Source organism: Coregonus clupeaformis, chromosome 40 (genome assembly GCF_020615455.1).
Source record: "Coregonus clupeaformis isolate EN_2021a chromosome 40, ASM2061545v1, whole genome shotgun sequence".
Lineage (NCBI taxonomy): Eukaryota > Metazoa > Chordata > Actinopteri > Salmoniformes > Salmonidae > Coregonus > Coregonus clupeaformis.
The window spans coordinates 24,921,302-24,946,203 of record NC_059231.1 but is presented as its reverse complement, the minus strand read 5'-3'; the positions used below and the strand labels follow the sequence as shown (position 1 = coordinate 24,946,203).

The following is a 24,902-nucleotide window of genomic DNA, read 5'->3' as shown; positions in this document are numbered from 1 at the left end:
AAAGCACATGGTTTCAAATGAAAATCCACATCATCACATGTGAACTATTCCAAAAACACATGGTTTCACATGATTTCACATGTGCAAAACATGTGATTTTCCACATGTGAAATCATGTGGTTTTTCCGAAAGGGCTCTCCTGTTGTAGACCTCTGTCTCTCCTCTGGACTCTGTCTCTGTCTCTATTTCTCCCCTATAACCCTCACCATGTCTCTCTCCTTTAACTGTGTGCTTTCCACTTACCAATTCAACAAGGTACATCCATCCGACCATCCTTACATCCGTCCCTCCATCGGTCAGTTGTGGTTCTATGAAAAGGCAGGGACACATAAACAAGAGTCAATCTCTAGCCCTGTGACCCTCAACATCCAAACCTCCATATGTGTGCTTCTAACCTAATGAACTTTGAACTTTAAAAGACCATGACCCCATGAACCCAGTCCCAAGGGCCCTTAACCCTCTGCTGTTGTTGTTTTTAACCAACAAGGCCACCAAGTCTTCTGATTCAAGCAGAAGCCATTCTGTCTTACAGTGTTGCCGAAATGTTCTGGTATGTGTTGCATAAAATAACATTCTGTGGCAAAAACAAAAAAACAAGGCAACAGAGATTTGCTGCATGCAGTCGATTTCAGTTGTGGCTGTGGCTACATTCATATACTTAGAGAATAATTTTGTGTCAAATTCTTTTACTGCTTGACTTGCAAAACCATAGGCATCAAGATGCACAGTTAGAGGCAGATAGTGTCCAATCCATGGAGCTGAGTGCAAAATCTCACAGCAACAATGAGGTGTCCTGTTTTTACAAAGTTTTTGTTACTGTTTGTGTGTCTGATTTATGACCCCTGGCATATGGATGGGGAGTGGTGGGAAGATTCTAAATATACATCCTTCATCTGTCCTCTAGATCTGCCAACAGACAGATGTGAACAAATCCTGGAAAAATGTTAGCCCTGCTGTCTCTGTCTCCTTGTCCACTACTTCTCTGGTTTCTTAACCTCACTTTCTGGCTCCTTGTCCCCTCCCTTTCCTACTCCTTGTCCCCTCCCTTTTTGTATCGCTGTCCCCTCCCTTTCTGGCTCCTTGTCACCTCCCTTTCTGTTTTCTTGTCCCCTCCTTTTCTGACTCATTGTCTTCTATTTCTTTGGATTCTATCTCTCAGAGCACCCTTTCCCCTACTCTGTCCCCTACCTCCCTATGTAATACTCCAGTATTGCCATGTGAAATCGTACATACCATTCCCTAGAACAGGATTTCCCAAATTTGGTCCTGGGGCCCCCCCTGGGTGAACTTTTTGGTTTTTACCCTAGCACTACACAGCTGATTCAAATAACAAACCAATCATCAAGCTTTCATTATTTGAATTAGCTGTGTAGTGCTAGGGCAGAAAACTAAACGTGCACCCAGGTGGGGCCCCAGGACCAAGTTTGGGAAACCCTGCCTAGAAAAGGGTTTCCCACCATTTGGATATCACGAAATTTGGGGAGAAAAAGGGGTAATAAAAAAAAAAAAAAAAAAGGGTTTCCCAAATTCCCAAACCCCCCCCCCCCCCCCCCCCTCCTACACTACTCTGACATGGAAGTGAAGGACACGACATGGAAGTGAAGGACAAGAGATAGAACTGAAGCACAAAACAGACACTGTGAAGACATCTAAAGCAAACTCCATTACATTCCGTTTACATTTCTGCATACACAAGCACCTGACAGACATAACAACAGCCTGTGAACCTGACTGTCTATCTTCACCCTACATTACCGAGAATATCCCTCAACATTCTATAACATCTGGAGTTGTAAATAAAGAAGTGATGTTGTGCAGTATATCACATTTGGAGTGCCATACCCTCATTGACACGACACCTCCTATCCTGGGCTAAATAAATGAACCCATAAAGCCTAATGGGCTCATACAGACTGGCCCGAATGGGCCGTGTTTAAAGCCTTGTAAATCGTGGTGAGATGGCTGTTTAATGAACTCGTAAATTAATTCACCACGATGTGTAATTCGCAGGGGCGATAAAGATGTATGTACAGTGGGGAGAACAAGTATTTGATACACTTCCAATTTTGCAGGTTTTCCTACTTACAAAGCATGTAGAGGTCTGTAATTTGTATCATAGGTACACTTCAACTGTGAGAGACGGAATCTAAAACAAAAATCCAGAAAATCACATTGTATGATTTTTAAGTAATTAATTTGCATTTTATTGCATGACATAAGTATTTGATCACCTACCAACCAGTAAGAATTCCGGCTCTCACAGACCTGTTAGTTTTTCTTTAAGAAGCCCTCCTGTTCTCCACTCATTACCTGTATTAACTGCACCTGTTTGAACTCATTACCTGTATAAAAGACCTGTCCACACACTCAATCAAACAGACTCCAACCTCTCCACAATGGCCAAGACCAGAGAGCTGTGTAAGGACATCAGGGATAAAATTGTAGACCTGCACAAGGCTGGGATGGGCTACAGGACAATAGGCAAGCAGCTTGGTGAGAAGGCTACAACTGTTGGCGCAAATATTAGAAAATGGAAGTTCAAGATGACGGTCAATCACCCTCGGTCTGGGGCTCCATGCAAGATCTCACCTCGTGGGGCATCAATGATCATGAGGAAGGTGAGGGATCAGCCCAGAACTACACGGCAGGACCTGGTCAATGACCTGAAGAGAGCTGGGACCACAGTCTCAAAGAAAACCATTAGTAACACACTACGCCGTCATGGATTAAAATCCTGCAGCGCACGCAAGGTCCCCCTGCTCAAGCCAGCGCATGTCCAGGCCCGTCTGAAGTTTGCCAATGACCATCTGGAAGATCCAGAGGAGGAATGGGAGAAGCTCATGTGGTCTGATGAGACAAAAATAGAGCTTTTTGGTCTAAACTCCACTTGCCGTGTTTGGAGAAAGAAGAAGGATGAGTACAACCCCAAGAACACCATCCCAACCATGAAGCATGGAGGTGGAAACATCATTCTTTGGGGATGCTTTTCTGCAAAGGGGACAGGACGACTGCTCCGTATTGAGGGGAGGATGGATGGGGCCATGTATTGCGAGATCTTGGCCAACAACCTCCTTCCCTCAGTAAGAGCATTGAAGATGGGTCGTGGCTGGGTCTTCCAGCATGACAACGACCCAAAACACACAGCCAGGGCAACTAAGGAGTGGCTCCGTAAGAAGCATCTCAAGGTCCTGGAGTGGCCTAGCCAGTCTCCAGACCTGAACCCAATAGAAAATCTTTGGAGGGAGCTAAAAGTCCGTATTGCCCAGCGACAGCCCCGAAACCTGAAGGATCTGGAGAAGGTCTGTATGGAGGAGTGGGCCAAAATCCCTGCTGCAGTGTGTGCAAACCTGGTCAAGACCTACAGGAAACGTATGATCTCTGTAATTGCAAGCAAAGGTTTCTGTACCAAATATTAAGTTCTGCTTTTCTGATGTATCAAATACTTATGTCATGCAATAAAATGCAAATTAATTACTTAAAAATCATACAATGTGATTTTCTGACAGACCCCTACATGCTTTGTAAGTAGGAAAACCTGCAAAATCGGAAGTTAGTGTTAGTGAATGAGTTAGAAGTTAGTGAATGCAACATCCATGTCTTTGTCACTAACAAACACAGTCATGGGTGGGTATCGCTCATATTCACTTGAAAGGCATGCTGGGTAATATGCAAATAAGGCTTTACAACCTACAATTTTAACACTACATACGTTATTCCCTAACACTAAGAAAGTGTAACAGCATCAACTCAAATAAAGTGTTAATTTAAGTCGGAATTGTAACATCCATGGTGTAGGTATTTCAGTGGGTCACATAATTTCTAAGAAAGTGTTAAAGGTCCCGAACAGTCATTCTGATTCCAATGTAAAATAACCTTTTGAGTGACTAAAATATCACCCATCATCTTTTTGGGGGATAGAAATGCTCAACAGTTGAGAAAAATATTTTTTTCTCTCATGGCTAACTACCAAGAAGATTGAAAAGACAGGCTGAGTGGGCAGGGAGTTTATATTCATGAGGTCACCTTGACTGACAGCGCTTTTAAATGCCTATGTCAAGAAACTTGGATGCAGTGAGCAGTGTTGCAGTAAAATCATCTCAAGCTAATTTGGTGATACACAAAGCAACTCAAACAACATTGAAATTGCATCAATAGATAGGTTTCCATCCAATTGGCAACAGATTTTCATGCGAACATAAAAAAATCCTCATAAAGAAAATATGCACATTTTCCCACCAGTGGTGTTTCCACCAAATGGACTTGTTGCGGATAAAAATCAGTGCGTGATGATGTAGTGTACACAAAATGTACGTTCTCGCTTAAGTTTTCATGTACCAAATAAAAATATGAAGTTAAATGTATTTCCATCGCATTTTCAACTCTCCTCTCCTCTCTACTGGAAAATAATCGGGGATGGGCGGCATGGGCAGGATTTTGGGTTGTGCGATAGCCAGCAGGGCACAGCTCATCTTCATCACTATGCACATCACCAGCAGCTGACGCACCAAGATCAGGACCAATGACTGTGCGTCAATATAAAACAAAAATATATAATTTAACCATATTTGGGTCATGATTTTTTTGTTTTTCATGTTGAGAGGGACTCTCTCCCTCCCATCCCAGCTTGTATCTGTGCTGTAGCACAGACGAAACAATACAGGCAACATCTCCAGAACATCGAATACACACAGCATCCATATGTTCAGTGGTCACCACCTCCCCTTTGCTCACACACAGTGTGCAAAGGCAAATATACCTACTAATGCAAATAAGGATACAGTAGTCGGAAACGCTAGAGCCACTCGTGCTGAACGGTTGGGAGCCTGTGCGCATTTAAAATAGATCAGTGGGCGCGCGCGTTACGTAACAAACTACGCTGCGCGCAGTGAGCTCTGTCGCTCCCTCTCACAGACACATTTGTTTACAATTTCACCGTTTAATGATTCTCTTCTTGCCTAATGTTGTAAGAGAGGAAAGAGGGAGAAGAACTGCATAACTCCCTTGCCATCATGGCGCAGACATGTATGTAGGGTATGATGATCGGGGACGCAAGGGAATTATCGAGTGTTCCCCTGCGTCAGAGGCGCTCCCTCGATCTCTCCGGCTTTCCCTCCGAGCCTAGCTGTGTGACAAGAGCCGCAGTCTAATCTAGATTATGCTTATTTTCTTCTGAAGTTGGAGGGCAGCCGCTGGGAACAGGCACTCACCCTCCCCTCCCTATGTGCGCCTCAGTGACGTTGTAGTCGCAGTTGAATAATATATTGTAGAATCTACTAGATCATACATAGTGTTTTTAGAATTGTGTAATAATTTATGTGTAATCAAATACGAATAGACCTAATGCTTTATATCATAATTTGATTGTTCTTTAAGTGCCAAGGGTGAAACTGTTGCACAAGCCTTATATTAGGATATGTAGGCTAATATAGGCATTATTTTTTCTTGACATCACATATCCAACTTTTCAGAAAAAAAGGCATAAATTAACATTTATCAAATTGTATTGGTCACATACACATATTTAGCAGATTTTATTGCGGGTGTAGCGAAATGTTTGTGGTGTAGCTAAATGATTGTGCTTACATGCCTACATTCCCACAAACTTCAATCAGTTTATACACTCTGAAACGTATTATTATTACTATTATTATTATAAACTATTACATCAATACTTAACCCAAATAGCCAACAAGATCTGTGATAGGCCTCTTAATGCATAAATTGATAAGTTGCCCTGGGAGAAGAGTATACACGTAGGCAGTTATGCATAAATGCATCATAGACAGATGAGCGGGTTGACAGTACCAACCGTACCCAGGGTGAGTCGGAAGAGGGCAGGAGTGTGTGTGTGTGTGAGTATGTGGGAGGGCTTTCTCTCCCATCTGACTGAGTCTTTCACTATCATTCAGCCCTCTCCACCAATGAGCCCATGAGCTCATCAAATAGGCGGATTTGCAGATACGCCACGTCGGCTTGCACCGCCCCAGTGTCAGTGTGTGTATTTTTTCCCTGCCCTACTCTTTTTTATGTAACCAAAGCTGGATGTGTAGAACGTCACATGTTGTTTCTCTCTTCACTTCGGTAACTTAGCGATATGGGTTATTTACTGTTAAACCGCTACATACGCCGGACGCACAACCGGCGCCTGGAGTGAAACAGAGCCTTCGAGAGATACGGCCTATAGGCTACAGAGTTTATCTCTCCAGCCTTCGATAAGTGAGAATATAACAACAGGTTAAGGAAAGTGAGAGTTGTTTTATAAAGGACGATAGAATGGCAAATCCCCCAAATACTGGAGGAGGACACTTGTTATCCAACGCGAATATTAACAACAACAAGATTAAGAAATGTGGATACCTCAAGAAGCAGAAGCACGGACACAAGCGCTTTTTCGTTCTGAAGGAGCCGAGCGAGGGCTTCCCTGCCCGGCTGGAGTACTACGAGAGCGAGAAGAAATGGAAAAACAAGTCGGCGGCAAAGAGGGTTATTCCTCTGGACTGCTGCCTCAATATCAACAAGAGAGCGGACTCCAAACACAAACACCTTATTGCCCTCTATACCAAGGACGAGTATTTTGCTGTGGCGGCAGAGAATGAACAGGAGCAGGAGAATTGGTACGGAGTCTTAACTGATTTAATGAGCGAGGGGAAAGTGTACTCAGACGGCTCCGCATCCAATTCCGCGTCCTCGCTGGTGGGGTTTGATGAGGCGAACTACGGGATGATTACGCCGGTAACGGCTGTGTATAAGGAGGTATGGCAAGTTAACCTAAAATCCAAAGGGCTGGGACAGAGCCGGAATCTTACCGGGGTGTACAGGCTGTGCTTATCTAGTCGGACTATCAGCTTCGTAAAGCTCAACTCGGATGTGGCGTCCGTCAGTTTACAGCTGATGAACATTCGGAGATGCGGGCACTCAGAGAGCTTTTTCTTCATCGAGCTCGGCCGGTCAGCAGCCACGGGACCCGGCGAGCTGTGGATGCAGGCTGACGACTCTGTTGTGGCGCAAAACATCCATGAGACTATCCTGGAGGCGATGAAAGCCATGAAGGAGCTGTCAGAGTTCCGGCCGCGCAGCAAGAGCCAGTCATCGGGCACTAACCCCATCTCCGTGCCCACCCGGCGGCACCACAACAACCTCCCCCCAAGCCAGACCGGGCTCCAGCGACGGTCGCGCACTGACAGCATGGCCAAGACGTCCCCCATGAGTAAATTCACCTCCTGTCGGATACGCACTGCCAGCGAGGGAGACGGCACCATGGCGCGCCCCTTGCCTGTGAACGGGAGTCCCCTCAGCCCCAGTATTCACCGGACCCTATTAGGGAGATCAAACACCATCACAGCCCAGCCCTGCCAGACATTTGAATCCTCCTCCCTCCAGCACAGTAAGTCCATGTCCATGCCTCTGTCCCACTCCCCACCCACAGCCACCCCCAGCCCTGTCAGTCTGTCCTCTTGCTCTGAAAGCAGTGCTCCTCGCCCCTCCAGCTGCAATGCCTCTGTCTCTGGCTCCCCCAGTGATGGCGGCTTCATCTCCTGTGATGAGTATGGCTCTAGTCCTGCAGCCCTGTACCTCACTCGCCGCAGCAACACCCCAGAGTCTCTAAGGGCAGACACACCCCCCTCCCGGGATGGCAGCAACCTGCATGGCTACATGGTGATGGAGAGGCAGAACCAGAATGGTTTCTGCCGGTTACCAGAGCTGGACAAGGCATACCGGAAACGCACATACTCCCTTAACACCCCGCCCCAGCACAGGGCGCCGCCCCAGGTCTCCTCCACCTCATTGGACGAATACACGCTTATGAGGGCCACCTATACCAGTGGCGGCCAATCGGGTCGCAGCTCTCACACCGCCTCCCCGAAGGTTACCTATCCCAAGGACTATGGCGATGTCCAGATAGGCTCCAACGGTCACCTAGGTGACTGTGGCTACATGCCCATGACTCCGGGCGTTGCCCCTCAGACAGGGTGGGTCAAAGGTGATGCTTACATGCCCATGAGCCCCATGTGTGTGTCGGCCCCCAAGCAGATCATCAACCCCCGCTCTCACCCCTCTCCAGCTGGGCTGGGCTCCCATACCGACTCCCCTGGAAGCATGTCTCTGGAGGACAGTGGCTACATGAGGATGTTCTGCGGGGCCAAGATGTCTGTGGACAGCTCAGACGGGAAACTCACCATGTCCCCTGTGGACCCCCTGGTCTCCTTCACCCCACCAGACTACATCCTCACAGACACTACCCCCCAGCTTCACCCTCACCACAGACAGCCTTACTCCAACAGTTCCCTGCCCCGCTCTCTCAAAGCCCAGCCCCAGAGGAACAGGGTTACAGACACAGACCAATACGTGGTGATGAGTCTACAGAAGCAGAGGATAGAGGAGGAGTCCAACTACTGCCCCATCTCACCTGTCTGCACCGGAACGCCCCCCACCTCCACCCTCAGAGCTGGCAGGGTCACTCAGGAGGGGGGTCTGGTCCACAGGGGGAGGGTGAGTCGGCCTACCCGGCTGGCCCTGGACTCTCTGAGGACGCTGCCCTGTATGAGCGAACACCCCCTGCCCTCTGAGCCCAGGAGTCCCGGGGAGTACATCAACATCGACTTTGGCAACACTACACGCTACCCGCCCGAGAGCTCTGGTTCATCACTGGGCTCGGTGGACGGGCCGATGAGGAGTTCCCCGCCACTCTCCGATTACGTCAACATTGACGTCAGCTCGCACTCTCCCAAACACAGGGATTCCCCTTCTTCAATAGGGCACCTGGAGCCGAGTCCTGCGCTCCCTGTGTGTCCCAGCCAGCCTCACAGAGAAGAGAAGAGGGAGCGAGAGGAACAGGAGAAGATCATCATAGTGGAATATCCTCTCCAAAAGCATGCGAGCCCTGTATACCCGGTTGGCGCTGTAAAAGACGACTACACTGAGATGACCTTCAGTCCTACCAACCCCTCTCCCTCTGCCTCTCTCCCTGCCACCCTGTGCCCCTCTGATACCACCACCACCCCCCTGCCCACCAGCCCCTCTGCCTGTGTCCAGAGACTCACCCTGATGGGAGAGGGTGCAGTGGGGGTCCCCCCGGTTCCTGTCGAGACCTTCTTCCTGGGGTGTCCGTCCCTCTCCATCCCCATCGTCGACCCAGACAGGGGGGCAAAGGTGATCCGGGCCGACCCCCAGGGGCGCAGGCGCCACAGCTCCGAGACCTTCTCCTCCACCACCATGGTAACGCCAGTATGCCCATCGTTCGCCCCCGATGCCAACAAGCGTCACAGCTCGGCGTCGGTGGAGAACGTGTCGCGGCCAGTCCGGAGCTCGGAGGGTTCAGATGAAGAGTATGGGAACAGCAACAGCCCCATGTGCCGGGAGACGTCGGCGGGCTACCAGAACGGACTCAACTACATTGCCTTAAACCTGATGGAAGGGAGCCTTGGGGGCTGCAGCAGTCTGGGGGGCAGTGAGGGACTGCTGAGGTTCAAGGCAGCGTGCGGATGCAAGGGGGGCATGAACGGTTTTAACACCAGCCCTTATGCCACCATGGGCTTCAAGGAAACTGCAACAGCAGTGAAAGGTGAGACACCGCTGACTCTGTGTGTGTGTGTGTGTGTTTGCATGCTTATCATGAGCCCATTAATTCATTCATCCAGACTTCATTCAAACAGTCAGTGTGTGTCAGGGCTTGAGTAAAGATATGGCTGTAGTGATAGCAACCCATTTATTTGGCATATTTACCCTTTGCTAAGCAGCAGTGCACTCCAAGTTTGTTGTGTCCTATGGAGACATTGTGTGTTCACTGTGTCCTACTGAAGCCAACATTCTAATAATGCCAGAGAATTTAGACTGCCTCTGTGGCACGGACAGCAGCTGCCTGCGTGCGTGCGTGATTGTCATGATGCGGCAGCGTGGCACGCAGACCACAGGTTTCTATCCCTCATAGTCTGAACCCAGCCAACCCACTGTAGCCAGCCAACACACTGTAGCCAGCCAACCCACTGTAGCCAGCCAACCCACTGTAGCCAGCCAACCCACTGTAGCCAGCCAACACACTACACTGTGGCTTACTGTACACACTACTGGATCGACTGGCAGTGAAATTGAACTCTGCTTCCCGGCTCTAGGGATAGCAGCTCCCTGTCACTTTACCCAAGTGGAAAAAACTAAAGGAGCTGCGCAATGGTTACAAAGGCGCTGTTTATCTAGCCTGTGGACTTGGTATTTGATATACTGTTGACGCATCCAATATTTAATGCCAGTTTGTTTTTTACATGCCTTTTTAATTAGGTGAAGAGATAGCATGATGGTTTTGAGCAACCTACTCATGAGAGAGATATAAAAATATATATGTTTGTGGAAGCAACACAGTCTTATAATGATGAAGTATGAAGATGTATGCACTCACTAACTGTAAGTCGCTCTGGATAAGAGCGTCTGCTAAATGATTAAAACTGTAAAAAAATAAATGAAGCGCGCCCATATTAGCCTACTTTTTATGTGACCGTTTTATGTGCTGTATATTCAAGGAAAATATGTAAAAATGAACCATGTTTTTCAAGCTGTTTAGTGTTGATCTGTTTGTTATTGTAAGTTAGTTTAAACAAACGCATTGGTGCTTATAGTGTGACTACTAACTAGACCAGGGGTGTCAAACTAATTTTGCCCCGGTGGCCGCATTCGGTCTTCAACGAGTCTGGAGGGCCACACTGATTATGAAAAATATTTCTGTGCCCTCAAAAATAGAAATAATTGTCCTCTATCCATCGTTTTTGGAATTTTCGATGCTCCCTGACTGTGCACAGTGATTATTAGTGAGCTGGACAGTCAAGAAACTGTATAATTTCTAGACAGTTTCGATTTAGTTTTAGTCAACTTAAAGTATATTGAGTTAGTTTCCCCCCCAAATGTTGTTTTCATTATTATTATTTTTTTTCTATTTAGATTTTTACTCAAACCACCCGCGGGCCAGATTGTACCCCCTCGGGGGCCGGATCCGGCCATATGTTTGACACCTCTGAACTAGACCATAGACTTCAGATATTATTTCCTTCTCTAAATGTGATTTGTCAAACATAGGGGGATGGGATGATGCATGACAGGGCAAGTTGAAGCACCATGATAAATGGACAGTAAATGTTCTGGCCCTGGCAAGCAGTGTAATAAGCGCTTGTAAACTGTGGTATTTGGATTGGATTAGGAGTAGCCCGTCACACCCATACAGTACATCAATAAGCCCAAGACTGTGGGAAATATGCATGGTGTTGTGAAGTAAGTTATTGAAGTCGTTTGTATTCTGGATCAATGTGTGCACTCGAGTCCCAGCCAGCAGCGTTCCCTGTGACGTAGTTATTATCTTTGTACCAGACTACGCTAGTACAAATGTACAAAAAAACATCCCAAGGGGTTCAATGATGCAGAATATTTTTTCCTCCACATGCTAGAACAATCCATAAGGAATAGCCTACCCACTGGTAACACACTGGTTGAATCAACGTTGTTCCACGTCATGAAATGACGTTGAACCAACGTGGAATAGATGCTGAATTGTCATCTGTGCCCAGTGAGTATGGACCAGGGTTTTTCTTATTTCTATGACACAGTTAGGTTATATGTGCTCTGAGAGGTTACCTTAGGATACGAGACAGCAAATATAGTGGGAAGTAAACTAATTTCTGTTCAAAATGATCATGAGAAATAAATCTATTTTGGGGACAGTTTGTTCACCTAACAAATCACACTACAACCCCGTGCGTAATGCGTAAATATTGATGCGTCCCCTATGAGATGGAGGGTTGGGAACACCAAAACATTACCTTTCACCTCGTTCTGGCAGATTTACGTGTGCTTACGTCTACTGCAGCATCAGTAGCTTGTTATACAACATTAAATAACTATTTATATATGTTTTAAGAGCTATGTCATACTTTACTATAGATCTGTACCCATTGTATAATAGGTTTGCACATTGATGGTGAAGTATGAATGACTTGTAGGCCTATAGGCAGTAGTTACACAATGTTGTTGTTGAAGCTGCCCACTGACGTAGTGATCTGCTATGCACTGTTGAAGGGAGCTCTCTCTCTCCTCCTCTTTCACTCCCTCCTTTTCTCTCTCCTCTGTCTCCCTCTCTGGCTGTATACCGTAGGGCTGGGTGCAGTCAGTGCACTGGGTCCCCCAGAAAAACAAGTGAGTCAGTTGTTTATCAGTTGTCAGGTACTGGGCTTCAGGGCAGGAATGCAGGCATTGTGCAAAGGTTGCTGGGAGAGGTGAATGCTCACTTGTTTTTCTAACCTACTGGAGATGTCTTTGTTTTTTTTTACTGTGAGGAACTTTACAAAACAGACCATAGTACACATACACACACACACACACACACACACACACACACACACACACACACACACACACACACTGCACCTGGACTAAAAAGCCTTCACACTTATTGGTCAATCATATTCAATTAAGGGTGTGTGTGTAGTTGTAGTATGTATTATGCTAGTGTATTTTTTGTATATTTGTGCAATACGGTATTTCTGTTGGGTTGTGTCTGAATGAGCGTTTGAGCATGAGTATGTCTGCTGAGTTGTTTTCTAGGTATAGCAGGCATTTCTGCACTAATGTATTTTTTTCTACTAAATAAGTTGAGCAGGAAGAAAGACATGGCCCTAGGCTAGGGAAGGAGAGGAGATGGGAGGAGGCGGAATGGAGTGACGTTAGTTTGTTTTTCTAAATCATGACAAAACAGACCACAGAGAGCCAGTAGGTAGAGAGAGGGAGAGGGTAAAGAATGGAAGAGGAGGGGGAGAAAGAGAGAAAGGGAGCAGTGTTGATCCGGTAAAAGTTGGCAGTGGCTGGCTTGCCTGGTTATTTACGGCATTCCTGAAAACAAAAGATCAGCCGGAGAGAAAGAACAGTTAGCTGTGTTTCCGGAACGGCCCAATACTCTGCCCCGATCAGGAATGCTGCCAGCACAGCCAGCCACTCACTAACACTCTAATCATAAACACCCACCCCACAGAGAGGGCTTAGACTGCAGCCACAGGGCCTCACTGTGTGTGAATGTGTGTGTTTACTAAGAAATGACCGGCTTTTCCACATTCTCCCCTCACCATCACAAGGCGAGACATAGTCTGCATTCCACATGCTCACATTAATTCGCGAGTGGCTGGATTTGGAATGCAAATCATCTGAGGCTGAATTGACCTTTTTATTGTGTGTGTGTGTGAGTCTGCTGCTCTTTTGACAAACACATTCTATTAGAGATAAAACCTTCAAATCTCTTTACCTACACGCCAAGGATATGGGCGTGACATTCTGTTCTAAACATGTGTGTGAGTGCGCGTGTGTGTGTGACAGCTGCTGTGCGTATCTGTTTGTAGATGACTCTGGCCTTGTGTTTTTGTGAATGAGGGATCAGGGTTTTCATTAGTTTATTGATTTACTGGTTCATTGGCTCATTGAGCTGATGGTCGGTCGATAACGCTTTTGCCGGTGTTGTTGTTTTTGTTTGGGAAAATGCATACACTCACTCAGAGGGAAAGGGGTGGGGGATCACTGAGTGGGTTGGGGACTGTTTAAATTCAAACGCGCGCCCCCATACGGCCCACCCCCGCCCCTCACTATGCCCCCATCAGAAGTGTGACCTTTGAACTGGCCCTGTGTGTGTGAGGGCTGTTGGGATTAGCAGTTTGCCTGAGAAACACCAGATATCAGCAAACAGAAGAAACATGCACACTATTTAGTATTTAGCTATTTATCTCTCCTACTATCTCTATCTCTGTGTCTGACTTTCTCTCTCTCAGCTTTATCTCTCTCTCTATCTTCTATTCTACCTCTCTTTTGTCACCTGACTTTCTGTTTTTCTCTGAAGCTCTTTGTTATCATCCCTCTCGCCTGCCTCTCTCCATTCCTCATGTCTTCCCCTTGTTTATCAGAGCTCTCTCTCGCTCTCTCCTATGGCTGGGGCTGTCAGGTGTTTGGTACAGACAGTGGGAGACTGACTCACTTTCTTCATGTTTTTATTTAGGAGCTCTGACCAAACCCTCTCGCCCCTTTCCTTCCCTCTCTACCTCAGTGTGTGTGTGTGTGTGTGTGTGTGTGTGTGTGTGTGTGTGTGTGTGTATGCCCGTGTGTGTTAGCAGATGGTGGGGGCCGGGGTCTTGCACCTGCGCCTCCAAGCACTGGTTATCTGGCCCTTCAAAGGGAGTGGCAATACGCTAATGACTAGCACCATCTGCCACAACAACAGAGAGAGAGAGAGGAGAGATGGACAGAGAGAAAGGAGGAGAGAAAGACAGAGAGAGAGATGGTGGAGAGAGAGGGGGTTGGGGCGGGGGGGCGGTGCAAAAAGCCAAATATCACTCTAACCCCCTACCCCTACTCTCTCTCTCTCTCTCTCTCTCTCTCTCTCTCTCTCTCTCTCTCTCTCTCTCTCTCTCTCTCTCTCTCTCTCTCTCTCTCTCTCTCTTTTACTCACTCCCTCTTTCCCCCTCTCTCTCTCTCCCCTTCTCTCTCTCCCCCTCTCTCTCTCCCCTCTCTCCCTCCCCCCTCTCTCTCTCCCCCTCTCTCTCTCCTCTCTTTCTTTATCTCACTCACTTTTTTTTTCTAGCATTAGTTTCTCTTTTTGGTAAATCATGTGATCTAGCCTCCCAGTCAGTTGGTCTCTGCCCTCCTCTCTCTCTCCTCCCAGAGAGCCCTCTGTCTATAGTGCCTAGCTCCAGCTGAGTGCCACTGATTGGCTTTAAGAACAGACCATGGAGGTTTGTTTAATGACTAATTAAACAATTAGCTAATCAGATAGCTAATTAGCCCCATTACAATAATTCCTTGAATTGTCTCCTGTTTTATGGACTTCTTTGAATAGAATAATGGCTTTTATGAATTTGAACTAAATTAGTTAACTAAATGAACTTTACTGAGGTGGTGTGATTTTAGAGGATAGCATAGCAGTGCTGAAAAAAGGCTGATTGAATTGTCAGCTGCTGTGTGTGGTTAATTATAGAGCAGTCCTATAATAAACCTAGACATAGTGGCGTATTTCAAAAAACGTTTGTCCTCACTCCCTCCCCTGTCTCTCTCTTTCACCCCTCTTTCACCTCACCCTCCCTCCATGTCCGAAACAGTACCTTTGAGTAAACTAGGGCGGGATGTTCCATGGGTAGATAAAAACTCTGTCAATGTTCCCTCCATTTAGCTGGGAGTTAAGGAGGATTACATTCTGTTCAGGATTAGACATTGTTGAGCAGCTTGTTTTGTTTAGAGTTAGGGGAACGGAGAGCACACGCACACACACGGAGGTGTTTTTCCCAAACACTGAGGTGAGTTGGAGTTATGATCACTTAAGCCTCATTGAGCTCATGTTCTACTGACTTCTCAGAAACAGGCTTCAGTCCCTCAGCCAAATACTACAGTTACATCATAACACAGCTCTCATAACCTCTCCTCTCCGCAGAACAATGTGTATGTTTATGTTTGCCAGTCAGTCAGATGTCAACTGCATGTGTGTGGGTGCGAGTAGTGCTCTGAGACATTGCTCGTACAAATGGCTAGATTAGTGTGTTGTTGCACTACCTTGGCCATTTGTGATGAGGTTTAATCTGTGTCCCAGAACACGTGTGAATGGGTGGGGGGGCCTTCTCCATGGCACAAGGTAAAATTTCAATTGAAAAAGCAATATAACCATGTGCGTTTTGTAATAATATAATAGAAATCGGTGCTGGGCTCTCTTTATGGGCTTGTGGCGCGACTGAATATAATTGCCCAGCATGTGACATGATTTTAAATGAACGCATTTCTCCCCGTGCACAGAGAAGCACTTGGCAGTCGGACAGATGTGTGTGTGCGCGCATGTGTGTGCATGTGTGTGACTAATGTAATATGCAATTGTGATAATGACTTTATACAATCAAAGGAATTGTAATGGCTATAATAGTAGTGATGGTTATTGTCCGACCTCGTTTAGTCATTTAGGCCTATTTGGCCGATGCCAAGCGGTTGATATGAGGTCTCCTCACCCATTCCTTCTTATCTCTCTCATTCTTTCTTTGGTTCACTCTCTTTCCCTCCCTCTTCCTCTCTCAAATTGAAATGTTCACATTTCACATTCACATGATTTTTTAACACAACCCTGTGCTCAAACAAAAAATATGTTAATAGCTTTTCGTTTTTGATAGTTCCTTAAGCCACCATATCAAATTAACTAAATAACTATGGCCCCACACTCTCATTGTTATCCTCAACACTCCCCTCCCCTCCCTACATACACCACTACCACCCTCCCCTACCTATATACATCACTATCCCCCACTTCCCTCCCAACATACACCACTACCCCCTCCCCTCCCTATATACACCACTACCCCCTCCCCTCCCTATATACACCACTACCCCCCTCCCCTCCCTACATACACCACTACCCCCCCTCCCCTCCCTACATACACCACTACCCCCTCCCCTCCCTACATACACCACTACCCCCCTCCCCTACCTATATACATCACTATTCCCCCATATACACCACTACCCCCCTCCCCTCCCTACATACACCACTACCCCCCCCACATACACCACTACCCCCCCTACATACACCACTACCCCCCTCCCTCCCTAAATACACACTAAACTACCCCCCCCACCCCGACCACCTTGATGAGTGTCCCTGCCTCTTGCTTTTTAAAAGACAAAATGTTCTGTTGTGTGATTAGCTGTGTTTGTATGTGTGTTATGAATGTATAATGTGTTTGTTATGATAGTGTTATACATGTGTGTGTGTGTGTGTGTCCTTCCTGGAAGCTTGTGGGTGTCACCCTATGGTTCAGCCTGGAGTGTGTCTGTGTGTGTGTGGCCTAGATAGGAGGAGGAGCTGGCTGTCTTAGGAATGTAAACAACGTGGATGTTGTTGTTGTTTGTTTGGTGTTTGTTTGTTGTTTACATACACTCCTCTGGGCTCTTGACTTCCTGAGAAAAGAGAGAAGGAGAAGGGAGAGCGATGGCTGATGATATTACATCTCCCCATGTCTCCCCCTCCCTCTTCAGGCTTCGCAGAACGTCTACGTTGGAGTTAGTCCTGTTAGGAGAGCTACAGGCCTGTTATGTCTGAGCTATGCTACTGCTAGGAGCACCATATAAATCAACTACTGCTAGGAGAACCATATGAATGGGTGCTGGGCTCTCTTTAAGGGCTTGTGGCGCGACTGAATATAATTGCCCAGCATGTGACATGATTTTAAATTAACGCATTTCTCCCCGTGCACAGAGAAGCACTTGGCAGTCGGACAGATGTGTGTGCGCGCGTGTGTGTGTGCATGTGTGTGACTAATGTAATATGCAATTGTGATAATGACTTTATACAATCAAAGGAATTGTAATGGCTATAATAGTAGTGATGGTTATTGTCCGACCTCGTTTAGTCATTTAGGCCTATTTGGCCGATGCCAAGCGGTTGATATGAGGTCTCCTCACCCATTCCTTCTTATCTCTCTCATTCTTTCTTTGGTTCACTCTCTTTCCCTCCCTCTTCCTCTCTCAAATTCAAATTGAAATGTTCACATTTCACATTCACATGATTTTTTAACACAACCCTGTGCCCAAACAAAAAATCTGTTAATAGCTTTTAGTTTTTGATATTCCTTTGTGATGCATGTGATAGAAGGAGTTAATACGGTAATCAAGGGGAAGTAATAACCTATATGTGACCTCGTTGACTCTCCTCAGGACTTTGAACGGCCCCACAAACCGCGGGCTCAGCTTCCGGTAGGGCAGGCGGAGGGGCAGATTCCGGGTCGAGAGCCAGACCCGATACCCCGGTACAAAGACGGGGGTCTCACTGCGGTGGCGGTCAGCGTTGGCCTTCTGATGACGCACGGCGCGTTGGAGGTGAACGTGGGCAGCATCCCACATCTCCTCCGCACGCCGAAACCAGTCATCCACCGCAGGAGCCTCGGTCTGGCTCTGGTGCCACGGTGCCAGAACCGGTTGGTCACCTAGAACACACTAGAAAGGCGTTAGGTTAGTGGAGGAGTGGCGGAGAGAGTTCTGGGTATATTCTGCCCATGGCAAGAACACCGACTACTCCCCCAGCCGGTCCTGGCAGTAGGACCGCAGGAACCTACCCACGTCCTGATTTACCCGTTCCACCTGCCCATTACTCTCGGGGTGGAACCCAGAGGTCAGGCTGACCGAGACCCCCAGACGTTCCATGAAAGCCTCCCAGACCTTGGACGTGAACTCGGGACCTCGGTCAGACACTATATCTTCTGGTACCCCGTAGTGCTAGAAGATGTGAGTAAACAGGGCCTCCGCAGTCTGCAGGGCCGTGGGGAGACCGGGCAGAGGAAGGACGCGGCAGAACCATATAAATCAACTACTGCTAGGAGAACCATATAAATCAACTACTGCTAGGAGAACCATGTAAATCAACTACTGCTAGGAGAACCATATAAATCAACTACTGCTAGGAGAACCATATAAATCAACTACTGCTAGGAGAACTATATAAATCAAGTACTGCTAGGAGAACCATATAAATCAACTACTGCTAGGAGAACCATATAAATCAACTACTGCTAGGAGAACCATGTAAATCAACTACTGCTAGGAGAACCATATAAATCAACTACTGCTAGGAGAACCATATAAATCAACTACTGCTAGGAGAACCATATAAATCAACTACTGCTAGGAGAACTATATAAATCAAGTACTGCTAGGAGAACCATATAAATCAACTACTGCTAGGAGAACCATGTAAATCAACTAGTTACGTAAGCACATGTTTACTGTACTTTAAACTACTGTACTAGCAGGTCTATCTTCTATGTGTGTGTGTGTGTGTGTGTGTGTGTGTGTGTGTGTGTGTGTGTGTGTGTGTGTGTGTGTGTGTGTGTGTGTGTGTGTGTGTGTGTGTGTGTGTGTGTGTGTGCGTGTGCGTGTGCGTGTGTGTGTGTGGTAGAGTGTTCCTGGCCTGAGAGCAGCAGGTTTAAATATAGCTAGTGAGAAATACATAACTCATGTAGAGAGCAGAGTGTACGTGTGGGACGGGGCACCTTCCAGGGACGGGTAGAGGAGTGTGTGTGGCGTGGCTGCAAGGAGGAGGGGTACAGAGTAATGGGTTCATTTACCCCTCCCTCTACCCCCTCGCTCACCTCTCTCTCTCTCTCTCTCTCTCTCTCTCTCTCCCTCTGTGATCAGTGTGTGTAAGATCAGCTGTGTTAGGGGAGGTAGTCTCTCTCAGCTGACACACTGAGCAGGGCTTGCTGAGTCTCCACTGATAAAAGGGGATTATGATGGCTGGGCAGGAGTGTGTGATTGATAACGGCTCCGTGTAGCTCAGTTGGTAGAGCATGGCGCTTGCAACGCCAGGGTTGTGGGTTAGATTCCCACGGGGGGCCAGTATGAAAAAAAAAAATGTATGCACTCACTAACTGTAAGTCGCTCTGGATAAGAGCGTCTGCTAAATGACTAAAATGTAAAATGTAAATAACCAGGGGTGTGTGTTTACATTTACATTTACATTTACGTCATTTAGCAGACGCTCTTATCCAGAGCGACTTACAGTTAGTGAGTGCATACATTATTTTTTTTAATTTTTCATACCCTCGTGGGAATCGAACCCACAACCCTGGCGTTGCAAACGCCATGCTCTACCAACTGAGCTACATCCCTGCCGGCCATTCCCTCCCCTACCCTAGACGACGCTGGGCCAATTGTGCGCCGCCCCATGGGTCTCCCGGTCACGGCCGGCTACGACAGAGACTGGATTCGAACCAGGATCTCTAGTGGCACAGCTAGCACTGCGATGCCTTAGTTTAGAAACATACCCCTGTGTCTGCAACCAACAGGTCTGAACTGGCCCTGCTAGGACACACACACACACACAGACAGGACCGTCCCATGGCCTCACCACATTCCTGTGTCTGTGTGTCGGGTTGACTGTGTTACTCTGGTGTTCCGACCCTTTCCTCCTCTCCCTGACCCCCCAGGGATGGAGTGACTGGGCCTTGGTGTAATTGGCCAAGTGAAATTCAAACTACTGCTTTGAACTTTGCCCTCACTCTTCCCATCCCACACATACACACGCAATTGACCACTCAGAGTGATGTGCGTGGGACGGGGAGAGTGAGGGCAAAGTTCACAGCAGTAGTTTGAATTTGTAGATTGAACACAGAAGTGAGAAGGCATTTTATCAGCTGTGTTGTTATGGTTACCAACATAAAAAATGACTACAGTTTACTGTAGAAATCTACAATACTTATTGTAGAATTATATAGTAAACTGTAGTATATTGTAGAATACTATACTACACACTGCAGTATCCCTCGATCATGTGTAGTGCTTACTATAGAATGTTGTAGTATACTGACGAATACTATAGTAAATTCTAGTGTATTAACCAGAGAAAAAAAACACTGTAGTAAATATTACAGTAATATCCGCAAAAACACTACAGTCTGCAAAAACATTACACTTTTTTAACTATAGTAAATAGAGTATATAATTTGCATGTACCCTGCCCATTCCCCTCCCCCATATCGCAATTTGTGCCACCAATAAGTGAGAAACCTACATGCCAAGTATAGACCATATATTGTGTTCCCTACAGGTTATAGAAAACAGCAGTTCTGAACTATCCGTTCAGACCCCGGTCCTACCTACCTACAGGTTATGGAAAATTAGCTTTCTGAATGAGAAAACCTCCACTTCTATGTCAAAAGCACTACAGTAACTACTACAGTCCGCAAAAACACTACAGTAAATTCTACAGTATAGTACAGTCCGCAAAAACACTACATTCATAACTATAGTATACAGTATACTACAGTTTTCTTTTACTACAGTATTTATACTATAGTTAACTGTACAGTATACTACAGTGAATACAGTAAAGTCCCCAAAACACTACAGTGAATACTATAGTATTTATACCATAGTATACTATATAATTTTTTCATGTGGGTAGTGTGCGTTATTAGGTGTAGTGTTATGACTAGGTTTTGTAACCTACCTCAGTGTTTCCCCTAGGAATTCTACACATTTTGCAATGTGACTGAGAGAAAAATTGCAGTTTTTCAGCAAATTTCCTGCAATTCTACACATTTTGCCATGGCTTATGCCATATTTTTATGCTATCTGAGTGACTCAAAGATTATCACAAATTTTTTTGAATTTTAGATTCTCCCTGACTGTCTATTTTTATTTTGATAATTGTTAGTTCTCAAAGATGATCTCCCGAGTGGCGCAGTGGTCTAAGGCACTGCATCGCAGTGCTAGCTGTGCCACTAGAGATCCTGGTTTGAATCCAGGCTCTGTCGTAGCCGGCCGCGACCGGGAGACCCATGGGGCGGCGTGCAATTGGCCCAGCGTCGTCCAGGGTAGGGGAGGGAATGGCCGGCAGGGATGTAGCTCAGTTGATAGAGCATGGCGTTTGCAACGCCAGGGTTGTGGGTTCGATTCCCACAGGGGGTATGAAAAAAAAATAAAAATAATAATAATAATGTATGCACTAACTGTAAGTCGCTCTGGATAAGAGCGTCTGCTAAATGACAAAAAACAAAAAAACAAAAACAAAATGTTATTAAAAAGATATAGCTCCATTATCTTTTCTACATACTCTATATCTGGTTTTAGTCGTTTAAGTTTACACTGAAAACGTTTTACCGGAAATAATAATAATAAAACATACATATTTTTGTTTAATGTAGGGGAAACACTGTACCTATCAGGCATGGGGTTATGGTGAGGTTGGACAGCCATGAGGTGTGGTTCCCAATACCAGGCTAGTTCCTGGTTCCTGCTTTTCTGTCTTAGACATAGCACAGCACATGGTGACACAGGGTGTCTGTGGAAGTGGGTCAGACCCTCTAATGTGATTAGCAGGATAATGGAGATGCTAATCAGCCTCCTGTGTGTGTGTGTGTGTGTGTGTGTGTGTGTGTGTGTGTGTGTGTAAATCACTCCTCTATTTACTATAGTATGCTATGTACTGCTTCTCCTCTGTGACTGTGGAGTGACAGAGGCATTTAGCAGTTTTGGGTATAAACAGTGCACTTGTATTTACCCAATTCCTCTCTCTTTCTCCTAGTAGGTGGGTATAGGGGATCAGTAGTCTGGGAAAGTACCAGTATTTTAGTGTTTTGGGCTGACCTTTTGGTTTCAAGTTCTGGTGTTATGCAGTTTGTGTGTGTGTGTGTTGTAACACTGGGGGTTCTGAATTGGGGGTTTGTTAAAGAGAGTGACGATCACGTCCAGCTCTGTGAAAACACCTCTTGTTCTCCGCTGGAATAAAAGGGAGGGAGGGAGGGAGTGAGTGAGGGGGAGAGAGGAAGAAAGGGAGGCATGGAAGGGCATTGCAATGTGCTGTTAGCTGAGACTTCCGCTGCCATGTGAGCACTGCATGCAAATCACACCGCACAAACAAGTACACAGGAGCAAGGGTCACAGCACTGTTCCTCAGAGAGAGAGAGAGAGAGAGAGAGAGAGAGACTACTCACAGCGCTTATACCTACATGTTTGTGTTTGTTTGTCAGTGTGTGTTCACTTCTGTTTGTTTGCACTTTTGCCTGTGTCTGTACATTTTATGTGCCTCTGAGTCTTTCTATGGGTTTTATGTTTGTTTTACAGATGTAGAATCTTAATTTGATCACTCTTTTTTTTGCTCATGATTTTCCTGCACGGCAGGAAATGTAAACTTGTAGTGTATTCAAGGTTTCAAAAGGCTTTCCACTATAAAATGTCAGACTTCATTTTCCCTAACAAAAAATGTATCAACCCTATAAAGAATGTCCATTAATTATAATCCATATAATAATTCACATTTCCTGTTGCTGCAGGATTATTTTCCTACTGTAGCAAACTGGCTCAAATTAAGATCCTACATCTGTGAGTGCTGTTTTCTTAGGTGTGGGTTTTGTGGGTTGGTTCTTACATCCTTGTGGGGACCTAAAAATCCCCAAAAGTCCCCACAAGGATAGTAAAACAAGGAAAATTCACCCTCGTGGGGACATTTCCCACGTCCCCATGAGGACAAAGGCTATTTTAAGCTTAGGGGTTAGGTTTAGGGTTACAATTAGGGTTGGGGTTAGAATTAGGGTTAGGGTTAGGGTCAGGGGTTAGGGTTAGAAGTTAGGTTTAGGGTTAGGTGTTAGGGAAAATAGTATTTTGAATGGAAATTAATTGTAGGTTCCAACGTAGATAGAAGAACATAATGTGTGTGTGTGTGTGTATGTGTGTGTGATTTATGAGGTTGGAATGGGAGCCACAGGAGGGAAAGGTCAAACGGTGTATCCCCACTCTTTTACCAAGTATGGAATAAGTGCTCTTCATCAAGGGGGAATGGTGTGTAATGTGTGTGTGTGTGTGTGTGTGTGTTTGTCAGCTGGGAGCAGGTGCTTTTGTGGCAGGGGGAAAATAGTGGCATTTAGCACTATGCAGCTGACGGAGTACAGTCTCCAATGACAACAAACACAGACCTATACCAGCGCTAACTGACACACCAACAACACAGTCACGCACACACACATATTTTTCAATGGAAGAGATAGCGAGAGCATAGAGGGACAGAAAAAGGAATGCATTTCTATGCCTGTATGTGTAATTTACTTGTAGATACATATGGCAACCTAATTAACCAAACCCCTCCCCTCTCTGTTTCTCTTTCTCTCCATTCAGACTGAACACTGATGGGACCGCCCCCCTCCTACACCCCATGTTCCTCGCTCCCTCTCTCTCGCTCTCCTGGCTGTGAATGAGGGATCAAGCTGCAGCCTAGTGACGAGGTCGCCACGCAGACAGCTGGACCGTGTGCTGCGGTAGACAACCTTTAACCTCCACCATCCCCTCCCCAGGGGTCAACGGGACCACCATCGTCACGGCAATGTGGACACTCCCCCCCTCCCCCCTCCCCATGCCTCCTTTCCTTCCCACTCTCGGCACCCAAACATTAAGGGTCCGTCGTTGCTGCTCTTTGAACAACTACAAACACTTAAAGGACTGTCTCATCGATGATTATCTATGTAGATACAAAGTTACTCCTGCAAAATTATTATTGTTATTATTATTCCACTGGTTTTCGTTTGGCTTTGGCTGACTTTAAAAACCTGTGAACCAAACCTAGAGATATTCCACACACTCCCACTCACACACACGTTATACATAAGTACACATCACATATTTATTTATTTATATGTGTGCACTTTGTTGTGGATGTGTGGATGTGTACACTAAATTTGTACTGAAGACAGGTGGCATTTTACGAACATATTCAGTATATAACAATGTACTGAGTTAGCAGTTGTTAAAACCCCTACCTCAGAGCAAACCAGGTTAGTACTTATTTACACACCAGAAATATATACAAAACATTAGGAACAGTGCTCTTTCCATGACATAGACTGACCAGTTGAATCCAGGTGAAAGCTATGATCCCTTATTGATGTCACTTGTTAAATCCACTTCAATCAGTGTAGATGAAGGGGAGGAGACAAGGTAAAGAAGGATTTTTAAGCCTTGAGACTGAGACATGGATTGTGTATGTGTGCCATTCAGAGGGTGAATGGGCAAGACAAAAGATTTAAGTGCCTTTGAACGGGGTATGGTAGTAGGTGCCAGGCGCACCGGTTTGAGTGTGTCAAGAACTGCAACGCTGCTGGGTTTTTCACGCTCAACAGTATTCCGTGTGTATCAAGAATGGTCCACCACCCAAAGGACATCCAGCCAACTTGACACAAATGTGGGATGCATTGGAGTCAACATGGGCCAGCATCCCTGTTCAATGCTTTCGACACCTTGAGAGTCCATTCCCCGACGAATTGAGGCTGTTCTGAGGGCAAAAGGGGGTACAACTCAATATTAGGAAGGTGTTCCTAATGTTTTGTACACTCAGTTAATACAGAGATATATTTATTTACTTTCAGAGGTGAATG

The 24,902-nt window shown here is 46.1% G+C and overlaps 1 protein-coding gene across 1 annotated transcript; it reads left to right on the top strand.

Moving 5' to 3' along the window:
* The first annotated feature begins 6,025 nt into the window (after window positions 1–6,025).
* Window positions 6,026–23,873, top strand: LOC121571627 (insulin receptor substrate 2-like). The gene is made up of 2 exons (XM_041883203.2): window positions 6,026–9,562; window positions 23,650–23,873. The coding sequence occupies exons 1-2, from the start codon at window positions 6,274–6,276 to the stop codon at window positions 23,652–23,654; spliced, it is 3,294 nt and encodes a 1,097-aa protein (XP_041739137.1). The 5' UTR covers window positions 6,026–6,273; the 3' UTR covers window positions 23,655–23,873.
* Window positions 23,874–24,902: the final 1,029 nt, after the last annotated feature.